General features: G+C 37.4%; 2 protein-coding genes across 3 annotated transcripts in view; one reads left to right on the top strand and one right to left on the bottom strand.

The window, feature by feature from the left end:
* LOC108969516 overlaps nucleotides 1–20,114 on the bottom strand; it is a 147,756-nt gene that overhangs the window by 74,601 nt on the left and 53,041 nt on the right. For both annotated transcript variants that reach the window (XM_018934272.1, XM_018934273.1), the window contains exon 2: nucleotides 8,280–8,402. In XM_018934272.1, coding sequence (XP_018789817.1) covers nucleotides 8,280–8,402 — 123 coding nt within the window. The remainder of the gene's footprint in view (nucleotides 1–8,279; nucleotides 8,403–20,114) is intronic.
* LOC108969517 (serine/threonine-protein phosphatase 2A regulatory subunit B'' subunit gamma-like) lies at nucleotides 9,354–11,579 on the top strand. Its single transcript, XM_018934274.1, has 3 exons — nucleotides 9,354–9,882; nucleotides 9,971–10,757; nucleotides 10,901–11,579. Exons 1-3 carry the CDS (start codon nucleotides 9,444–9,446, stop codon nucleotides 10,989–10,991), a joined length of 1,317 nt encoding a protein of 438 aa, XP_018789819.1. The 5' UTR covers nucleotides 9,354–9,443; the 3' UTR covers nucleotides 10,992–11,579.

Genomic DNA, 20,114 nt, shown 5'->3' with positions numbered 1-20,114 from the left:
CATTCTTCCTCCAGGGTTGAAGAGGTGAACTATGAACTACCTGAGTGGTCAGCACTCATCCGTAAGAGTTAAAAGATAAATATTCTAAAATGAGAAGACTTAAATATTGTGATGTCCTCTTTCCGTTTCTGCTTAATTTTTACATTTCGAAACTCCCTCAACAACCAGAGGGAATTTATATGACCTCGTACGTTGATGATTGCACGATAATGACTTTAGGCAATGGAATCGAAAGTAAACGGCTATCTCTCCGGCCTTTCTCGCTTATGTATAAATGRCAACCTTCGTATAAATGATCGGCATTGCGAACAGAGTTTATTTAACTATGCCAAGGAAACTGGTTCTTGTCGAAACCGTCGATATCAGCTCAGACCAGARTAACTCGCCACGAACTAAAACGAATATAGTTCTAGTTATCCTTTTGGAATACCAAACAAATATTCTTGAAAACTTAAAAGTTAACAAATGTTTGTGCTTCCATTAATGGGATAACAAAGACAGACTACCGGGTCAAAAAAATTTTTTTTTTGTTTTTCATTTCACTTTATTTATATTTTTTCTACAACTATGCGAGGCACGATACCACTTAAGTTGCCACTTTGGTTGCATTSCAAAACAGAGAAAGCGCCTTTGTACAAATTGTTATTGTTGCAAATTGTGCTTTGTTTGCATTTGCAATTTATTTAATTGCATTACGGTTTGGGAAGCCAAGCAGAGGCAATTAATTCACTTTCGTAAAAGGCAACACATTCACTAAAGAAATCTCCCCCTCTACACTCACACATACACACATATATTTGTTCTGTACAATATTGCCTGGCAAAACAAAAATGCCTCGTTTACTTGGAGCCTTCAKTGGCATGCACACTCGCGCATTCGATCCAGAAGCTTATAGGCGAAATTTACTTAAAATTCTCAACGTATTTTCCAACTCGAATCCCATTGACTTATTTGTCCGAGYTCTTTAGCGGCGCAACAAAGTGCGGAGCTCGAAGTGGCATTGCCAGCAAACCGTTCAGTCCAACGCGCAAAAAAGTATGCAACAGTGAGCGCAAGTGCACTTACTTATGCACTCATTTCCTCTACGCGGCCGCTGCATAATTTCGGACGCACAAAGGCCTCGCTCCGAAACCGAAACTGCAAGGGATTTAATCATTTGGTCGTTGTGTCGTGGTTTCCTTATTTCCTCAGCGACTTAAATGTTGTTGCTGTTGTTGTTGAGTTTGGCGCGCCACCTTTTGTGCGATCGTCTTATAGACTTCGTAAACGCGAATGCATGAGTATTTCGTTATTTCGTTTCGAGTGTGTTTGAGTGTATATTTAAGACGCTTAACGGTGTCAACAACAGCAATGTAGCAGCGCATGATAAAGTAGCTGACGGTGGTGGCGAATACGAAAATTGCAATTATCATAAATAAGGAGTGTCACGACCGCGACGACGTTGATGGCGCCTTTTTGTTGTGTTCCTTTGTGTTGGACACGTTGAAAATCGATGCAAATGMATTGGTGTTTATGTGGCAGCGAACGCGCAAATATGCAATAACAACAAGTGGGGCATTTCAGGTCAAAGGTAAAGRTTATTGATTCATGGCGGAAAATTTCTGGTGAGACCAAGACTGTACAGGGGCGCATAAAAGGTAAAAACTTTGAATTATGTACAATTTATAAAGTGCCATAATCCAAACCGAAAATTTCCACCGTTTTTAGCCTCCCATAACTCGATTTTTGTTCAGATTAAAAATTGTTAGATCAATTTGCGGAGAAATATATACAGAACATGCTAACAATGGTCGGATATTTTGTCTCCGAGTAAAAACTAGTTGTGCCGATTAACGGTTTTACAGAAACASTGTTGAAAAACTCACAAAATTATTATATATTTTTATAAAAAAAATTAAAATCGCTTTCAGGTATAATAAGCATTATATAACCAAAACCGAAATTTTGTTTGAATACGAGTGGCTTATATTATATCAGTGTGTTTACCTGGAGTAACCCATTTGCATTGAATTTCTGCACGTCAGCTGCAGAAAGCCAGAGCATTGTCTTACAATTGTTGGTATTAAAATGATTAATTTCAGTGAAAGCATTGAATACGAGCGCAATGAAGGAGCCAAGWCGAGTTGCTTGGTGCATGGAGAAATATAGATTGTTGGCTATTTTATAGCAAGCTCGTGTACTTACGATTAATCATACATTTGCAATACAGTCTTGTGCACAAATATAGCAGTGTTTATTTAGATATGGGAAAATATGGCAAATTTTAATGAATTAACTTGTTTATGGGATTGTTGCGAATATGACAATTAAACTAATATTTGGACGAGGAGGCCTTATTCCGGAAATTGATGTCATAGCCGTTTTGTGTACGGCGCGAACAGTTTATCTGACGATTTTTATCATGTTAAAAAAATTGAACAATAAGATTGCTTAAATTTTGTATCTCCAATGAAGACATTTCACAAAAGCCTTTTGGGGATTCTAATTTATTACAAAAATAAATTGTACTTGTATAATAGACATATTGTATATGTAGAGTCGCACAAAGCATTCGTAGAAAACCGTGATTTAAACGAAACTTGCCTCATCGGCTTCGTTCATCCACCACTATTAATGAAAACAGAGCTTTAGCAGATGAACTCAACATCACTTATGGATCCACTTAACATATTTTGGTTAATGTTTTGGGTATGAAAAGCGCCGATGCAGGGCTCTTACCGACAGACCGGAATATTTTGGCAGTCCGCGTCAATTTTGATCAAATATTTTATAGGGCATCTAGCAAAGTTTAAGAAGCAGCTCCATTACTTTAGGTACTGTATCTTTCTCGGTAAACACCGCACACTGAAACATATTCGATAAATTTAGACGATAAGTTTCTAATACTAGCATCTTTTTCAATCCCGTTTAATCCAATTTTTGATAACAAAGTACACAATTTTTGGTAGAATTTGCTTTATAGTTATAGCGTTGCCGGTTGATTGGCGTAAACTTTTGATTTGATATATATGCAGATCTAGAGACGTTAAATCGCGTGAACTAGTCGGCCTTTAGACTTAGCCATAACTCGACTTTAACGATTCGGTACACTTTGCACCATGTTTTGACGTGAAGCATGAGGCATCGAACCGTTCTGTTAGAATTAGAGATCGTACGCATCGATCTCATCAAATTTCGTTGCGCTCGCTATTGATAGTTAAAACATTTTTTACTTCATTTCGAAAAAATTAACGCCGGATGATGTCGCCATACCGCACCAAAACGATAATTTTTTGGTGGAAGCAATTGCGTTTGCTGAACCCCACGAGGGCTTTACCTATCTCCTTATCGATTRTTTTGTTTGTTGATGAAGCCATTAAGCCAGAAATGGATCTCTTCTGAGAATTCCGTGTTTTACGCGAATATCTCTGGAGAACGTGAATTTTCTTAATAATCTTGAACAGTTTTCGAAAGTCGAAATCGTCATTATCGCTCAGTACGGACTTCTAAAGCTTGAAGAGAGTCTGTTTTAGTACAAACGACCAGTGAGTTCTAATAACTCCACAAAAAGTAGTCTAATGGTGTTAAATCATAACTCTTTGGAAGCCATTCAGTGTCACAATTTCTTSAAATAATCGAATTTCCGAAATTTTCTCGAACTAATTCGGTTCAACTACTTCCAACTGCGGACATAAAAAGTTGTATGTAATCGTTCTGTACCGCTCTCTATTGTCAGTGCCACCATTTCAAAAGAAGTATGGACCGAGGATTTCGCCAGACTAAAAACCATACCAAACTGTCAAATTAGGCGAATTTAATGGGTTACATGGGTTTCCTTGGGCAAAAACAGTCTTTTTTCAATTTTTTTTTTTTTTTACATATAAAAATGAAATATTTGAATGAAATTTTTTTTTTAGTTAAAAGACTCATATTTAATAAACAGTTTGTAAAATTTTCAAAAAAAAAATATCAAAATGGCGGTCATTACGCAGTCCCTCGGAAAAAGGTGCATCCCGTTGTCAGCTCTCTCAGGATCACCTCAAATAAAAATAAAAAAATACGTGTTTTAATAAAGACAATAATCTAGGTATTGGACGAAGGAAAAAAAAAAAAATAAAAAATTTAATTGGATTTTTGGATTTTTGGCAGACGTTTCTATAAAAAAATGCAAATTTCGATGAAAATTTCTCGAAATTTTGTTTTTTTTTTTGATAGTTGTAATTAAAAAAAAGTCCTTCGTTCAAGATCTTGTAAGTTATATCTCGAAGATYTGTGTAAAATTTCATCAAGAACTTTGAAAACAAATTTTTGAGAAAAACGCGTTAAAAGTTTTACCTACTGCGCCCTCAACCTATACCTGACCTCGAGCGTCCACCTTTTCAAGGTTATACCTCCGAAACTATGAGTCGGATCAACTTGAAAATTTAATACAATATTCTAGAGATGTTATAGAATTTAATAAGACAATCGATTTTTTGAAACTGTGAAACCCATGTAACCCCTTAATGATTGTTAATGAATAGTTTGTGGATTTTATTYGCACCGGAATCGACAGTTCTACTTATTTACCGCATCACTTACATGAAATTGAGCCTCATCGAAGAAGATGATTTGTTTAAAAAAATWGTTACCGTTTTCAAGTTGGTCCAAGTCAAAATCAGCAAATTCACTACATTTGGTCAAATGACTTCAGTTCTTGAGAGAGAACAATTTTCTTTGGATGTAAGCTCTAATTCTCTCTCAAAATTCGCCAGGTTGTGGTTTAAGAAAGAACCAATGCTTGAGAACGTCTTGGAATCGASAAATTGAGGTCTTCAGCAACACTTGSCAACCATAAAGTCWCAAAAGCACACGAAATTTTTAAATTGGAGAATGATTATTTTGATAATAAAATTGAATAATTTGTAAACGTGGTTCTTGAATCCGAATTAATACTAACTTCTAATTATTTTATTCGGAAAAAAGAATCCGAAGTGAAATATACGTGAAATTCCTATTGCAAATTTATTAGATGCTTCCAATCAAGCATAAGCCAACACGCACTGCTGCTAATGTAAACATAACTGTATATACCTACGAAAGTACACAGAAATCAATTTACATCATCAATAAAGTAGCGGTACTTATACATTGTTCACTTCTAATAACTGTATTGGTATTCTKGAAATCAATCTGCTGATTAAATTTTTAACTACAAATTTTATACACCAGCCATATTTAAGTAAGTTACCTTGCTCTTTCTTCGCTTGATTATGCATCAGCAGGCAACAACAAGTATTCGCTTGTACTCTCGTGCTGAGTGGGTATGAAACAGGTCAACAATAAGCTGGCCAATACATGCAACGTGTTCAATAAAAATTTACAATTTTATGAAAACAAGCAAACGCGCGCACACACACACGCGCACACATATGCAAGCCAGCAGATTCAGCGCAAGGATGATACACTTCATAAGGACACAGCTACGGAATTTCAATATTGATTGTAAAATTTTATTTTATTTTATTTTTCTACTTCATTACAAGTGCCCATCCACACATAAAAGCGGCTATGCAAACGTCAAGGTTCATAAGTACAAGCGGGTGGGCGGGAGAAAGAGTGGCGGTATGTGGTTTGCCCTGTGCGCCTTTGTATATGCAAGAATAACGTAATATTGCAGGCTGCAAGTGTTGCTTTCAAGCTTTCAAGCTTCCAAGGGTATTGTATTCAAACATGCGCATATAGTGCATGCTAACTTTAAAGAGGGGCTACACTTGTGGACTTTTTACAACTACATATATACATATGTACATGTTAATGCTGATATTACATACCTTTTTGTATATGCATACACAGTCTATTGTGTAATAAGAATTTGACTAAGATCGTCAAGATTTTATTGATAACAAAATTATGCACTCAATTAATAAATAATATGGAGCAGGGTTAAAAATCTTAATTAGAAATAATTTAAAAATTTCCAATCTCAAAACTTACATTAAAAATTCAAAGTCTAATTTCTGATCCAAAGTTTGCGAAAAAAAATCGCAAATGCGCTGAAAGTTGTTTTTAGACTTAAAGTTAAAAGATTTAAGCGGTCATATACAGTTAGAAGACCGAAAAAGGCAAATTTTCCARATTTTTTTCTGAGTAGACTTATATGGTATCTTTTAACTGTATTTTAAGACTTAGTATTAGTAAAAATAATTATTTGGAAAGGAACTAAAGCTKATCTGCGTAAGCTCCAGCTCAAAACGACATGTTGCGGCGACCACTATATCTCTTAACTGAATCCAGTGAAATTAAAGAAAAAAAAACATGTTTCGTTAAAGTAATATTAAATCCAATTAATTGGAGGAATAAACAAAATAAATGTCTTTGACAAATTCGCGATTTCTAAAAAAAAAAAACTAATTATTGACCAAAATTTCGGAATTGCATTGTTTATAAAAAAATTTATTGATAAAAAAGATGTATATAAATTACTAAAAAAATATATTTAAGATATTCGTGTTAAAATTTGAGATTAATCGGCTTAGCCGTTTTCGAGTAAAGGTGGCTAACCTACTTAAAACCATCATTTTGGGAAAAAACTTGCGTGTAACTTCAAAAATATTCACCGGAACGATATGACATTTTCTGCGTGYATTCTTAAATATATAACTAAAGTTTCGGTTTTTTTCTAGGGAGAGATTAAAGAAAATACACATACAATTTCAAGTTGCCTAAAAAGCAAGGTAACTCAAAAAACCGAATTTGCTCAAAACTGCTATTATTTTCGGTCCTCCAAAATTACATTCTTCATACAATCGAAAAAATTCAAGGTCATTGTATAGAAGAACGTTTAAAGACTTTGCAGGAAGAAATCCAATTGGAATTGCAGTTCACAAATCAACAAAAAAGTTTAGGTATGCAAAGACTRCAGCAACAAACAGCTATTCACTTTTATTCTACCTCTATGTACATATGTAAATGCCTATACCTATGTATGCGAAAGTACATACCTATGTATTTGAAGCAATTGCCTTAAGTAATAACGTTAGAATTGTACACCACATAAAAAATAATCTCTTTGTTAGTGTAAATTGCAGCAACAAAATTAATGTTACTACCACCCGCAAGTTGGTTACATAACTGACCCTCAAGAACGCCAATGTCACATACTAACATGCACAAGTATGCACGCATACACTTGTATAGACATACATAACTGCAGAGTTGCATGCTCACTTGCAGCAAAGCTTAATGGTAATGAGTTAGTCCAGTTGGACGCAATGTCGTATGCAAACAATAAAATTTGCTTCGGTATCCCACTTTATGGGGCTAAACACATTAACCGTTACGTATGCATTGTTGTGTTAACATAAAAGTACCCGAAACCAACTGCGCAACAGTTGAAAGTTCAAATTGTTAGTTGGTTAATGGAATACAAAAGTTGCGCTTGGAAATGAATATCAAAAAAACATACACAGGGTAGTTAGGTAAAGTTCATAATAAACATTTTTAAGTTTTGAGAAGCAAAGRATATTTTAAATACTTATATCTTTAGGTTACATTAACTACTCTCTAGAAATCTAGCACAAGGTGGAAGGAAGTCTGCCTAAAGAGAATATTCAATTGGAAAAATGCTCCACGAGTTTATTATTGGTGTTTATGTACCTACATATGTGTATTCATAGTAAAAGCTAACAAGTGCTAAGTAGAAAAGATTGCACTTTTGGGAATAACCTCAACATTTGTGTTGAATTAACTGCAGGTTTCTTAGCAAAATTCCGTGATAGCGYAGACATTGGCTTTATGACCTGCTTTTTTTTGCGGACTCTACATTATTCTTTGCTTGTAGSTACTGTTCTGCCATTTACACAAGAGTATCACATATTAACGTTAGAGCACATAACCTCCTAACTGAAGRGTCACTCAATTTCAGTTGAGTACATATATTATTAATTTGCTGCATACAGACTAACACGCACTAGTCAATTATTCACATCATCGCAACCTTTTCATTAACCTTCGCAGAATAATTGAAACACCGTTCATTAATCACTTAAATACCATCATTTTGTCTAGCCAGCAATTTAATTTTTAGGCTATTTTGAGACATCCAGTAATTAGCACGAAAAATGGTAGACAAAATTACCCCTACAGATTACCCTTGTCAGTTTTGATTAACAAATTTGCTTTTCCACAGCGACATACAAAATAAAAATGGAATATTTTTAAATTCCGTAACTGATGACCGTAAAATGGAATTTTAATACAAAATACATACATATTTATGAAAATTGAAATAATTTTTCATACTTTTTTCTTGTACATACCTGGTATAGGCCCACATACACGGGGTATTATTTCTAAGATAGCCGAACAAGATGGGTCTTCGAAGCATAACTGGCGTGCCAAAATACAATTGAGTGTAGCAGACGCCACTTTTATGTTAGAACCTGCAATTAGAAGGGAACAGAAATGTAATAAAATTGCCGAAAACTATAGTTTGTAAGATTTATTTATATATATAACATGATATGTAAGAACCAATGCGCAACCAAGATTCTTCAAGCGTGCATAGCCGGAGCCGGCGATTGCAACTGCCACAAGTTTTCCAAGAGCATCGATCACCCGTTTATGTGCATATTTGTATCTAATATATACTTTTAAATAAAAAATAAAATGCGCCAGGCATAATACATTTTAACACTTTTGTTTAATAGTTCAAAAAGAAAAATTAAATAAAACTTTAAACAACGGGAAGGAAGTGAGAATTGTCCAAGGTATGGAAAATTAAGAAGAAGATCAACATTCACAGTAGTTTCACAAACCTCAAACCAGAGAACGTATAGCACGTACAGAGAACGCAGAGAACGTCTATCATTGAGTAGGCTTATGATTCAGATATCGTAACTTTTCGCAGGGGTACTCGGCAGAGATGAGAGAGTTTCACCGCAGATAAATTATAAGCGTGTTTCACCAGAGGACTCGAAAAAGCAGAAATAAGCATTTTCAGTTTTAAATGAGAAAAGTAATGATAATTCCAATGTTAAGGAATGTACGCTTACAGATTCGCATATTTACTATGCGTAAACGATTCTGCATATACTTTATAGATGATCGGTATATATTTGGTACCAAAGCATATACTTTAGTATATATACATTTATGTGGTAAAATTGGAAAATTTAATTTAAAATATTAGAACGCTCTCTGGTTTTCTCTTAAAATACATATTTAAAAATGTATAAATTGCTGTTGGCTACACCCTGTTAGCCAAGTTGCCAACCATGCGCGCTGTCATTATTTTTATTTCGTTGCGCAGGCAGCAGCTATGCCGACTTCGACGTCAACAGCGACGTCGTACACTTATTGACATTCCGCAAGATCAGCTGTGCACTGGAATATTTATTTACTTTTATTTCATGATAAAAAGAATTTTACGTAAAAGTTTCATTTCAAAATTGAATATAAAACTGCCATAATCTGTGTATAAAATGGAACTCGATCCGGATATTGTGAAAGAATTTGAAAATCTCGAAGTGTCTACTGAGAAACCAACTGAGGAGCAATTACGTGAGTTCGACGCAGATGCGCCATTGCAGGCACCAGCCAAAACGCTGCATCCCACTTATTCGACGATACCGAAATTCTTTCATGCACCACCGCCACAAAACAATGCACTACGTCAAAATCTGCGCAAAGAAGCGCAATCACTCTTTCTACAGAAACGCTCACAAGAGTTGCTGGATAACGATGAGCTCGGCGCATTGTGGACTTTGCTGGAGAAACATTGCACGCAGGTAACGCCTGTGGGACAGCAACTCATCTGTTATGATGACTACCAAAAGTTGCTGGAAGCAGTGAGCACAAAATGTCGCAAATATTTGACTGCACGTCTATACGCCAAATTGCAGTGCCATTCCATGTATCCAGGTAAGTACGCACAAGGCGCCTTTTACACGAGTGTGTGTGTGGTAGCGTGATTTTGATGAGCCTATCAAATGCTTACGATATTTTGCAGGTAAAGTTGAAATCGTTTCCATCTTCAATTATACAATGCGTAAAGTGTGGCTAACACAGGGACGCATAGGCCTGTCGTTGTACGATGAAATCGGCCAAGGTTATTTGCGCGAAATCGATATGGAGAATTATATTATTGATATTATACCGACATTAACACAGATCAGCAGTTGCGTGCAACCATCTTTTCAAAGTTTCTATGTCTGCACGGTGGTGAAAAAATTTTTCTTCTTTCTCGATCCATTGCATACCGGGCGCATACGCATACGTGACATACTMGGGTCGGGTCTGCTTACCGAATTGCTAGAACTGCGCGATGAGGAAACGACAAAAGAGTCGCAGGAGCAAAACTGGTTTTCTATGCCGTCAGTGCTTACCGTTTATGGCAACTATTTAAATTTGGATAAAGACCATAATGGCATGCTGAGCAAACAGGAATTGGCCGGTTATGGATCTGGCACGCTGACYTCGGTCTTTCTCGATCGCGTTTTCGATGAATGCCGCACTTTTGATGGCGAAATGGATTATAAAACTTTTCTCGATTTCGTTTTGGCGCTCGACAATAGACACGAACCGCAATCACTGCATTATCTCTTTCGCATACTAGATGTGCAACACAAAGGCTACTTGACGGTGCAAACGCTACACTATTTTTTCAAAGGCATACAAGAGCAAATAAACGCAGTTAATGCGGAAGCGGTGAATTTCGAAGATTTGAAAGACGAAATATTCGACATGGTAAAGTCTAAGGACCCATGCAAAATTACACTGCAGGATTTAATCAATTGGTACGTAGTGCGCGTGTGTGTGTGTGTGTGTGAGGTTGTGACATCTCTCATATCCTCAGGTTGGCGCAACAACACGTTATCATCATTTATTAATTAAGCTCCACTCATCCTGCTATTTATTCCAATTTCCTTTGTCATTGCAGTGGCCAAGCGGAAACTGTCGTCTCTATACTCATTGAATTTCACAAGTTCTGGGCATACGAAAATCGTGAGGATGGCTCACATAACGTTTAATTTCCACGCATTCAAATCGTAACTTAATTATAAGSCTAGGATATTATGTAAATCGACTTTAGATTAAGGCGATGCAGACAGAACAGTTGAAAGGCAGAGCAATCACTCGTAGCACCGAGTTGTGCCGCTTGAACCATAAGACTTTGAATWTGTAATGTGCTGCCATTATTAGGATATTCACTAAGCAGTTAATAAGTACCGAAAAGGTGTAGTTGCGACGTTTACTCTTAAGTGATTAAGCTTATTTATACACAACAACAACAATGTACATTCCAGCAAAACGCTACGCAGTAATTATTTATATGTAAGTATTTCTGTTTGTTTGTAKTTTTGTTGATTAGCCACGGCCGCCGTTTTAGCACCAGCGCAAATTGTGGCGATCGGCAGTAGCAGGAGTGAAACTAGTTATTTTTCATAAGTTAAAATTAAAATCCGACCGGCTTTTATGCCACGCGCGTACCGTTTGCATTTTTAGTTAATTTTTTTTTTWATTTAATGCGYCTCTGTGCATGGTGTGCGCACATTATTTTTTACTATTAAGTAGCTTTTATCTTATTTTGTTTTGAAGTACTTAAKTGKATGTGTTTGTGTATGTGAGGCTTATTCAAATCCATGCACAACAACTTCACCTGTCTTTTACCCGCTCAAATAATATGTTAATTTTAAAAATGTTATACGATTAAAGCTTAAGTATTAAACTCTTAGTGCAAATTTTAAAATAATTGTAAATAATTATTAATCGCATTACTTTTTAAATGTACACTAGTATTTATATTAAAAAATAATATAATTTTCTGCTAATAAAAAAATTATTAAATGCAAACTACGTACTTAAATACAGTTGTATTGCATTGTTCGACGCCTGACATAATTTTTATACCCACAACAGGGTATATTAAGTTTGTCAGGAAGTTTGTAACACCCAGAAGGAAACGGCGGAGACCTTATAAAGTATATATATAAATGATCAGTATGTTGAGCTGAGTCCATTTAGCTATTTCTGTCTGTCTGTCTGTCTGTCCGGCTGTCTGTATATATACGAACTAGTCCATCAGTTTTTAAGATATCGTTTTGAAATATTGCAAACGCATTTCCTCTTCAAAAAGCTGCTCATTTGTCTCGAACTGCTGATATCGGACCACTATAGCATATAGCTGCCATACAAACTGAACAATCGGAATCAAGTTCTTGTATGTAAAACTTTTGCATTTGACGGGATATTTTCACGAAATTTGGTATATATTATTTTCTAAGGCAACAATGTAATCTCCGAAGAAATTGTTCAAATCGGATCACTATAGCATATAGCTGCCATACAAACCGAACGATCCGAATCAATTGTTTGTATAGAAAACTTTCGCATTTGAAGTGGTATCTTCACGAAATTTGACATGGATTACTCCTAAAGGTAATAATATAATCTCCGAAAAAATTGTTCAGATCGGATTACTATAGCATATATGTAGCTTTCATACAAACTGAGCACATAGTTACTAAAAGAAATGCACCCGGGAAGGGTATATTAGCTTCGGTGCAGCCGAAGTTAACGTTTTTTCTTGTTTTTGGTATCCTTTTCTGCTTTACAATGCTCTTTGGTAGATTACAAATGGAAATCTAACCTCCCTGAGGTTTTATGAATATTTACATAAAATTTCTCGTAACTGGTTTTTTTCACCTGAATTTTTTATAGAAAATTAGCAATTCTCTTGTGCATTTGTCATTTGAGCCTTTTGAAGCTTTAACTACGAACTTTTTATCTCGCGCGAAAAGCAGATTTTGTTCTAATTCATGACCATTGAAGGTAGTTGCTTATCATCACGAGCAACAAAAAAACAACAAAAAAAAAAAAACACTTAAAATAATCACGAAACCATTTTTGAACAAAGGATCCACCGTAATACCTACACACGTATGGAAATACATATCTCCACGGTCAAAAAAATGATTTTTTTTTTACTACAAATTGCTAACACGCGAGGGTGTGCTTGTAAGTGAACCGCACCTCCGCTCCACACCATCACTCAAAAACATTTATAAAACATGCATTTTTTCACATAATTTTTTCGGCAGATGTCGCGCATACCTCCATATATACATACATACATATGTATATGTGACATATTTACAGAAGGACGAGTGTTCGAATAAAAGGTGGCGCTGGCGCTGTCCGCTGCCCACCGTCGACCTTCTCCATCCCTAACTGTCCGCCTTTCATTTCGTTTCGGCATTCGGTCASACACAGTTCATTTTCTCCTTCGCCGCTCGCGTGCTTTCGCTGCTAGCTGCTTGGTCGGTTGGCTGTTTGACAGGTCCGTCTGTCCRGCTGTCTGRCTGTCTGTTCAGTTAGCTTGCTCTCAGCGCTGTCGTTTGGCCTTTGTCAGTGTGGAGGCGGCCGCAGTCGGGTTCTATCTGCTGCTTTTCGCATGGAATGTGTCCAACTGTTTTTATATATCTGTGTATGTGTGTGTGTGTGTGTGTTTGTTAATTCCTGTGCACTTCTGCGCCAGCCAAACTTTCATTTGCACCGGCAACTGGAAATCCAGCATATGCATTAACAACTCCTGTTGGCCCAGCTCGTGCCCGGCGGAATTGCAGCCAAAGTTTGAATCCTCAAGGATTTCCGCTTTTGCATAACTAAAATGTGTGCACACTCGCGTGCATGCGGGAAAACTCGAAATTTATTCACAACAAACAAATTGCAACTTTGCAGTTCACTTTTCAAATTTGTTCACCATGTTTGACTCGCCGCCGCCGCCGTCGACTCCTACCCTAATCACCTCTTCGGCGTGGCAGCGCTCTCTTTCGCTCTACGATTTGCATTTTTGGCGCGCCATTATCGAAATGACCGTTTGCGGATTATTCCCATACATAAAAACTCTCGAAGTTATGATTAGCGTGTGTATGTGTGTGTTTTACTCAGTGACGTCGACAAAAGTTTGGCCTAGTGCAACGCAAACTCTGTCTAAAGTCGGCATAATAATTTTTCTCTTCAAACATATCAAAGAATATGCAYATTTTTGAGTAGTGCTGTTTTAGGAGGGAGTGAGCTTGTTTTTGGAGAGGCGGGTGGATTKAGACTTGTAGAAACTATGCACGATAAGGGCAAAACCTCGAACTTTTATATGTGGAGAGAACTTTGAATTTTAGGTTATATTCTTTATTTTCTTTATAAGCGTAGACAATCAAAGTGGTATTTCTTATTCCGGCCTGTTTCCTTCTCTTCAATGGGGGTGTTATTTACATGGCGAGTTCCAAACTCTGTGCACAAGCCTGGGGAGTGCTGTTATGCCTTTTAACTCGCTCGCCTTCAAGCGGATGCTTTTGATTAGAAAGCACTCTCTAAAAGAAATCCGACCTTTTTCTGGTCTCTTGGGTCCATTTATTTTATAAAATGACCTAAATTTGTTGCTTTTCTCCTAGAATACATGTTTTTAAACGATTTGAAAATTTCAACAATATTCTGACCTGAAATTGCCCGACCTTAGACAATGCTGAGAGCGCAGTGCACTCTGGACCTTTACAATTTACCTTGCGATTACATAGCTGCTCATACCACAAAAAGCCAACGGAGCTCCTACCCTTCCTAGCAAGTTCATCAGCCTTAGTTTCCTGCAATAATGCTGTGGCAACTCAGCTAAACCAGTTTGAATGTAAGATGACACGATGCTAAATATAAGGAGTCCAAACATCCTCTCATCAGTCTTGAGCGCACAGTCAGCAAACTCAAGGCTAATATCGTTGCTGCGCTATCGGTGTGTATAGTCACTACTCTGAATAGTCGACTGCTACTTTTATGACAACACCTCCACTTGGAAGTTGCTGCGGTGGTCAGGAACCTAAAAAGGTTCTCGAGATTATACTCCTACATCTAACAACGAGTTTGCTGGAAATTTTGTGTTTACAATGGAGGTTAGGGATTTGTCGAAAATATTGCAGTAGTATTTTGGAGAGGCGACTTTGACTTATAAGGCTTATAACAAGTACATAGAGAACTGGATTAAGCATTGGATTACTTCAATTTTTTCCGGAAGTGGACATTAATATTTTGAAGGTGATACTAACGATTTGTGTTAAAATATGTAGTTTCTGTAGGTTTTGTGTCAGTTCGGATCAAACTTGAACTCCATAAAAAAATTGTTTATCTATTTGGTTTGCAGGCGCAGATTAAATGAACCAGTCCGGGTTAAATTTGCTCAGCTTTTATATCTGCGACCAGGTAGAAAGCGAATACAGTAGTTATAAGTAAAGCTTACATATCATCAGTGTCCACAATGATTTAGATTCCTACAAAATACCATTCCTTTAATGACTTACAAGTCGAAATGTCCAACTAACACTTTAAAACTTTCATAAAAGCAAGATGAAAATCACTTCGGCTTTTGTCGAAATTGGACGTAGACATTTGCCTCCTGCCTACAAAACGCCACGCAGTCAACGCTCTTGTTGTGTTGTGGCATGCGGTTTTGTACATTAGGTTAGTTTTTCTGGTAGGTTTTTGTTTTATGAGCGTGTACAACAAGTCCACATGAGTCAGCCGTTATGATGAGCATAAGCGGGTTAAAGCAGAGTGGGGGTGTGTGGGGCCAACAGCTGGGCGGTCGGCTATGAGACAGCTACAAGGCATTAGTTTGCAAATGTTCAAGTCGTTATTATTGTGGTTGCTCCCAACAGATGAGTTTTAACTGCAATTGTTGTTGTTATTGTAAACTTTATCAGTTTTCATTTTCGCTAGGGATTTTGTTTTGCTTTTTTATTTTTATGCTTTTTGCTTTCGTGTTTTCGCCGAGTCATGGTATTTAGCAAAGTACAGCAATTTGACGTGTTAAGCATTATGATGGCGTAGCATAATAGCTTCGAGTGTTGGTGAGTTGTGAAGGAGTRGGCGATTGCAAATAAAGTACTTGAGAGCAATTTTATTGTGTGTGAGGATGTATGTTGGTGGAAGTGGACCAGTGGACCAGTGGAAGTGGGAGTGTGTAAAACTTTGTAGACTTGATGGCAGTCGAAAAAGCAAATGAAGGTTATGCACAGGAATTACTTGACATTTCTCAACTAAATTCTATGCTTAAAGTTATCCCAGTCTAGGAAACCGGACCAGAACCACGCCACAAAATTTTTAGTTCCTTCTGATTATTTAACTTTACAATTTTCAAATTAAGAATTAAGCAATCGCACAAATAGTKTTGTTAAGCTGTGCCAACTTAGGTCCAAAATTGTCAAAATCGGATCACAACATTTCAAGGCTACCGTTACCGAATATGTAAACTTCAATGTCAGTGGCTGATTTTTTAAATCGGCCAATTTATGAGATCTATTATTGAATTCTTTTACGATAATAATGAGCGGTTGTGTCAAAAATGGGTAAAATTTGGTCAATACTAACCCCGGTTCAACCTCCAGCTGCATCTCCAGTGCATTTCGGATTACACTAATAATAGCACTTAATGCCATTTTACACATACCACCTGTGGACATTGCTGGCAGATTCATTACTAGAAGGTGCRCTCTAAGTCTCAGTGAAGCTGAGTTTATGAAGAATTCCGAACCATGACACGCCCAAACCCCCTTTCTGCAACTGCATTTCTGAAAATGTGCTACACTGCTCCACAGAGGCTTCTCTTGCCAGCATTTTCCCTGCTCAAATGCCGACGAAGGAAATGTAGAGAGTGAGCAGTCGCTAGAGAAGAGGCGCAGTGAYCTTTTTCTCGAAAGGGTTGAAGTTRGGAAGGAAGTTGGAGTGGGAACTGTCCCTCAATCTTAGCTTTGGTCAACTGGATCGCTGTAGGGGTTTTCTGGAAAAAATGGCTGCTATTAAGTTGACAAAAGACGTACTGTTGCGCAGTGCATCCACTTTTAGGGCGGTGAGCATTTACTCCGACAGCAGAGCAGCAATACTAGCGTTGTGCTGGCTAACTATGTGCTGAAAGTTAGTCAAGGAGTGTCTAACCTCATTAGAAGTATCATGAAGTTACTTCATCATCAAAGTTGTTTGAGTGCGTGGTCAGTGGCAACTGCTAAGCTGACAAGCTAGACAGAGGGCACCCTAGCTCCCTTCACATTGAAATGTCATCGAGTTGGATTTCTACTGACATCTTGCGTTCTGTCACTGGATCAATGGATCTCGCGTGCGCTTAGCAGGTGCTGATCGACGAATCTATTCGGTGCGACTGCATTATCCCTTTGGGCTAGAGTAGAACACAGTTTATCTTGCCGCCATCAAAAGGGTTCTTACAGAACATTGTTTAATGCGTACTTATGCGGTAAGGCTAAAATTCTTGACGGATGCAAGTTGACAAAGTTGAGAGAGTTATGTCAAAACTTCCAGACTCCTCCATTGTCGTTCAGTCTTTGCCAGACTGCGGTTGAAACATATCGGCAGTGTTATCTTCGGCGAAGCATTAGAAATCGGAGCAGAACATTAGCCGTCCCAACAAATAGCGATAGGCTTAAAACGCTTTGCCGATTGGTAAGGTTCTCGTGACATATTTTATAGTTTTAGATAATACAACGGATCGGTGTTCTAAGCTCTCCAAGTGAAATCCCTGACCTTATAAACTAACCTAACTTAACCTTTAGCTCAAATAGGCGTGGCTACCTATAATTCGAATTTCATACTTCCAACTGACTTTATACTATATACACATATCGGTTGGACTGTGAGCTATCTTAATTCATAAAGCTGGATAGCAACAAAAATATCACAAAGCATAAATGTCATAATATAAAGCATAAAATACCATATGGTATAACTGAATTATTTACCTGAAGTTATTAACTAATGAAAACATGCTGTAACAACAAAAAATCGACCTTCGCATGTGAAGGAAATAGAGAGCGAGTATTGCACAACACTCATTACATCACTTTTGGTTTTATTTTTAACTCCAACGGCACCATTTTAGTCCTCCCATTTTACTAACCTCACATTTACACAAACAAAAAAAATAAAGAAAACCAGGTCTTCTTGCCATACCATTGCTTACTTATTTCATTTGCATTTGCATTTTAGTTACAATTTCGTTTCGATTACCATTACTGCCAGGGCGCCTTTTCACCCATTTCATATTACTTCGACATTGCAGCTTTTGTTGCTGCCGCTGCACCACGCTCATTGTGCCAGCTCACCACTGTTACAGTTTTTATTAGTTCTCGTTTTCCTTTCACATTTCGTTTCCGTTATTATTGCGCAATACTTGTATCGTTTGGCTTCATTTGTGGAAAGGAAAATGCTTTAATAAATTATTGCCACACACTAAAAAGCGAATTTCAGTCAACTCAGAAACCAACACCACACCGAAACAGCTAGCAACAGCAAGCGCCGGCTAACCCGATCGAATGCCTTCGGCACGCAAATACGAGCAACGAAAATAGAAGAAACAGCGAAACAGGAAAAAGCTGTACGAAATCAACAACAGCAATTTGAATGTCCTTCCTTTCATTTGCGACTGACTAAATGAAGTGTGGCGCGCGTGGTGCGGCACAAGCGTCGGCTATGGGTCGGCGGCAAGCCGCGGGCAGCGTCAAAGTTTGGGTGAAAAGTTAAACCGAAGCAAATTATTGCTCGAAAATCGGTGGCTGAGCGGGAAACGGAGCACACTAGGTACACCCTTTTATGGCGATCCMGTAGTGTGGCTAACTGTCTAAATGTGTGTGTGAGTGGCAACAGACAAAATGGCAGCTTTACAACTTCCGGTGGCTGTCACTACTGCTGTTGCTGCCACAGCGCGCCGGCCAGCCRCAGCGTTCGCTGGCATGAGAAATGGAGTGAAATGAGGCGACACACACACACACACCCGTACACACTCACATGTAAACAGCCGGACAAGCGCTCACAACGCTTCTTTTGACAGTGTCATTCGCGTGTATTCTTTCGGCATGAGGAACCGTGCGGTCGACTTTAAATTGATGCACTTCCTCATACAACCCAAAACAACAAAATGGTGGCAACACTGCAAGCAGTCGAGTAATTGGGGCGGTACATGCCAGCGGAAAAAGTGTAATGAAAAAAGGATAATAATAAGAATTCGCTGAAAAATGAAAATGAACAAACTAGAATTTTCGGTTTACCAGACAATTTGCACTTTKCCGCACGCGCTGCAGCGCAGTTCAACGTTCAACTATTTATTGCTTTATATGTGATTGTACACGCTTGCCATTTTTGCTCTTTTTTTTTTACTTTTTAATTCCTGTTATATGTTTTGCTTTCTTGTTTATTTTTTTTTTTTGCTCCAAAATATTCCGGACGCTCAGTTTTTCACTTCAATTATTATAGTTTATTTTATACATTCCACAGCACAACAACACAACAGCTGAGCGGCTACATGGCGGCGTGGCGGCGCTGACGGAGCATGGTGTGGCGCTGTTGCCAAGCCAACTATGCGGAAATGCACAAATAAAATACATATTTTACATTTGTTAAAACTTTTCGCCTGCAATGTATAGTGACAGCTTTGTAAGTGTTGCTGTTGTTGTGTTGGCGTTGGCACTGGCCTGATAAAATGRGTATTAAGTGCGCGCAGTCATCCAAAATAAGAGCAAGAAAAGTTCGTAAGTGCAAGTAAAAGCAGTTACTTGTGATTATTTGCTRCAAAGCCAAATGTAGCGGCACACAGTTTGACTAGCATTTTTGAAGCGTGCGAAAAGTATCACTTTCTATTAGAAGTTATATTTCAAGTGGCAAAAACCACGTCGTGATAGAGATTCTTAATAATCCAATACTTGTAATATATTATTTCAAAATATTTTTTTTTGTACTTACAATGAGATAGATTAAAACCTGTTACAAAAATTGTATGAACACATACACTGAGAAGCGAAAATGAGTACAAGTTTGTGCTTCATCACATGTACTCAATTATGCACACGTTACATATTCAATAAAAAAATATCGAAGTTTGCATTGTTCATGACCGAAATAAAACATTTAACTATTATTATGCTTTATTGCGCTTGGGAACAACTTTTTGAAAAATTTAGTATTTTTTTAATAGCTTATACATTTATTTCATTGAACTTTAAAATAATCATTAAGGTATCATCACACATTGAGGGGGGTATTCTAGTCATCACAAGAGCTGGTTTTAACACGTATTATATCTAAGTTGCTTAAGCCAATCACTGGTC

This window comes from Bactrocera latifrons, unplaced genomic scaffold, assembly GCF_001853355.1.
Source record: "Bactrocera latifrons isolate USDA-ARS-PBARC rearing strain unplaced genomic scaffold, ASM185335v1 scaffold_255, whole genome shotgun sequence".
Taxonomy (NCBI): Eukaryota; Metazoa; Arthropoda; class Insecta; order Diptera; family Tephritidae; genus Bactrocera; species Bactrocera latifrons.
Note: the sequence above shows the minus strand (reverse complement) of the source record. Positions and strands in the feature narration are given on the sequence as shown.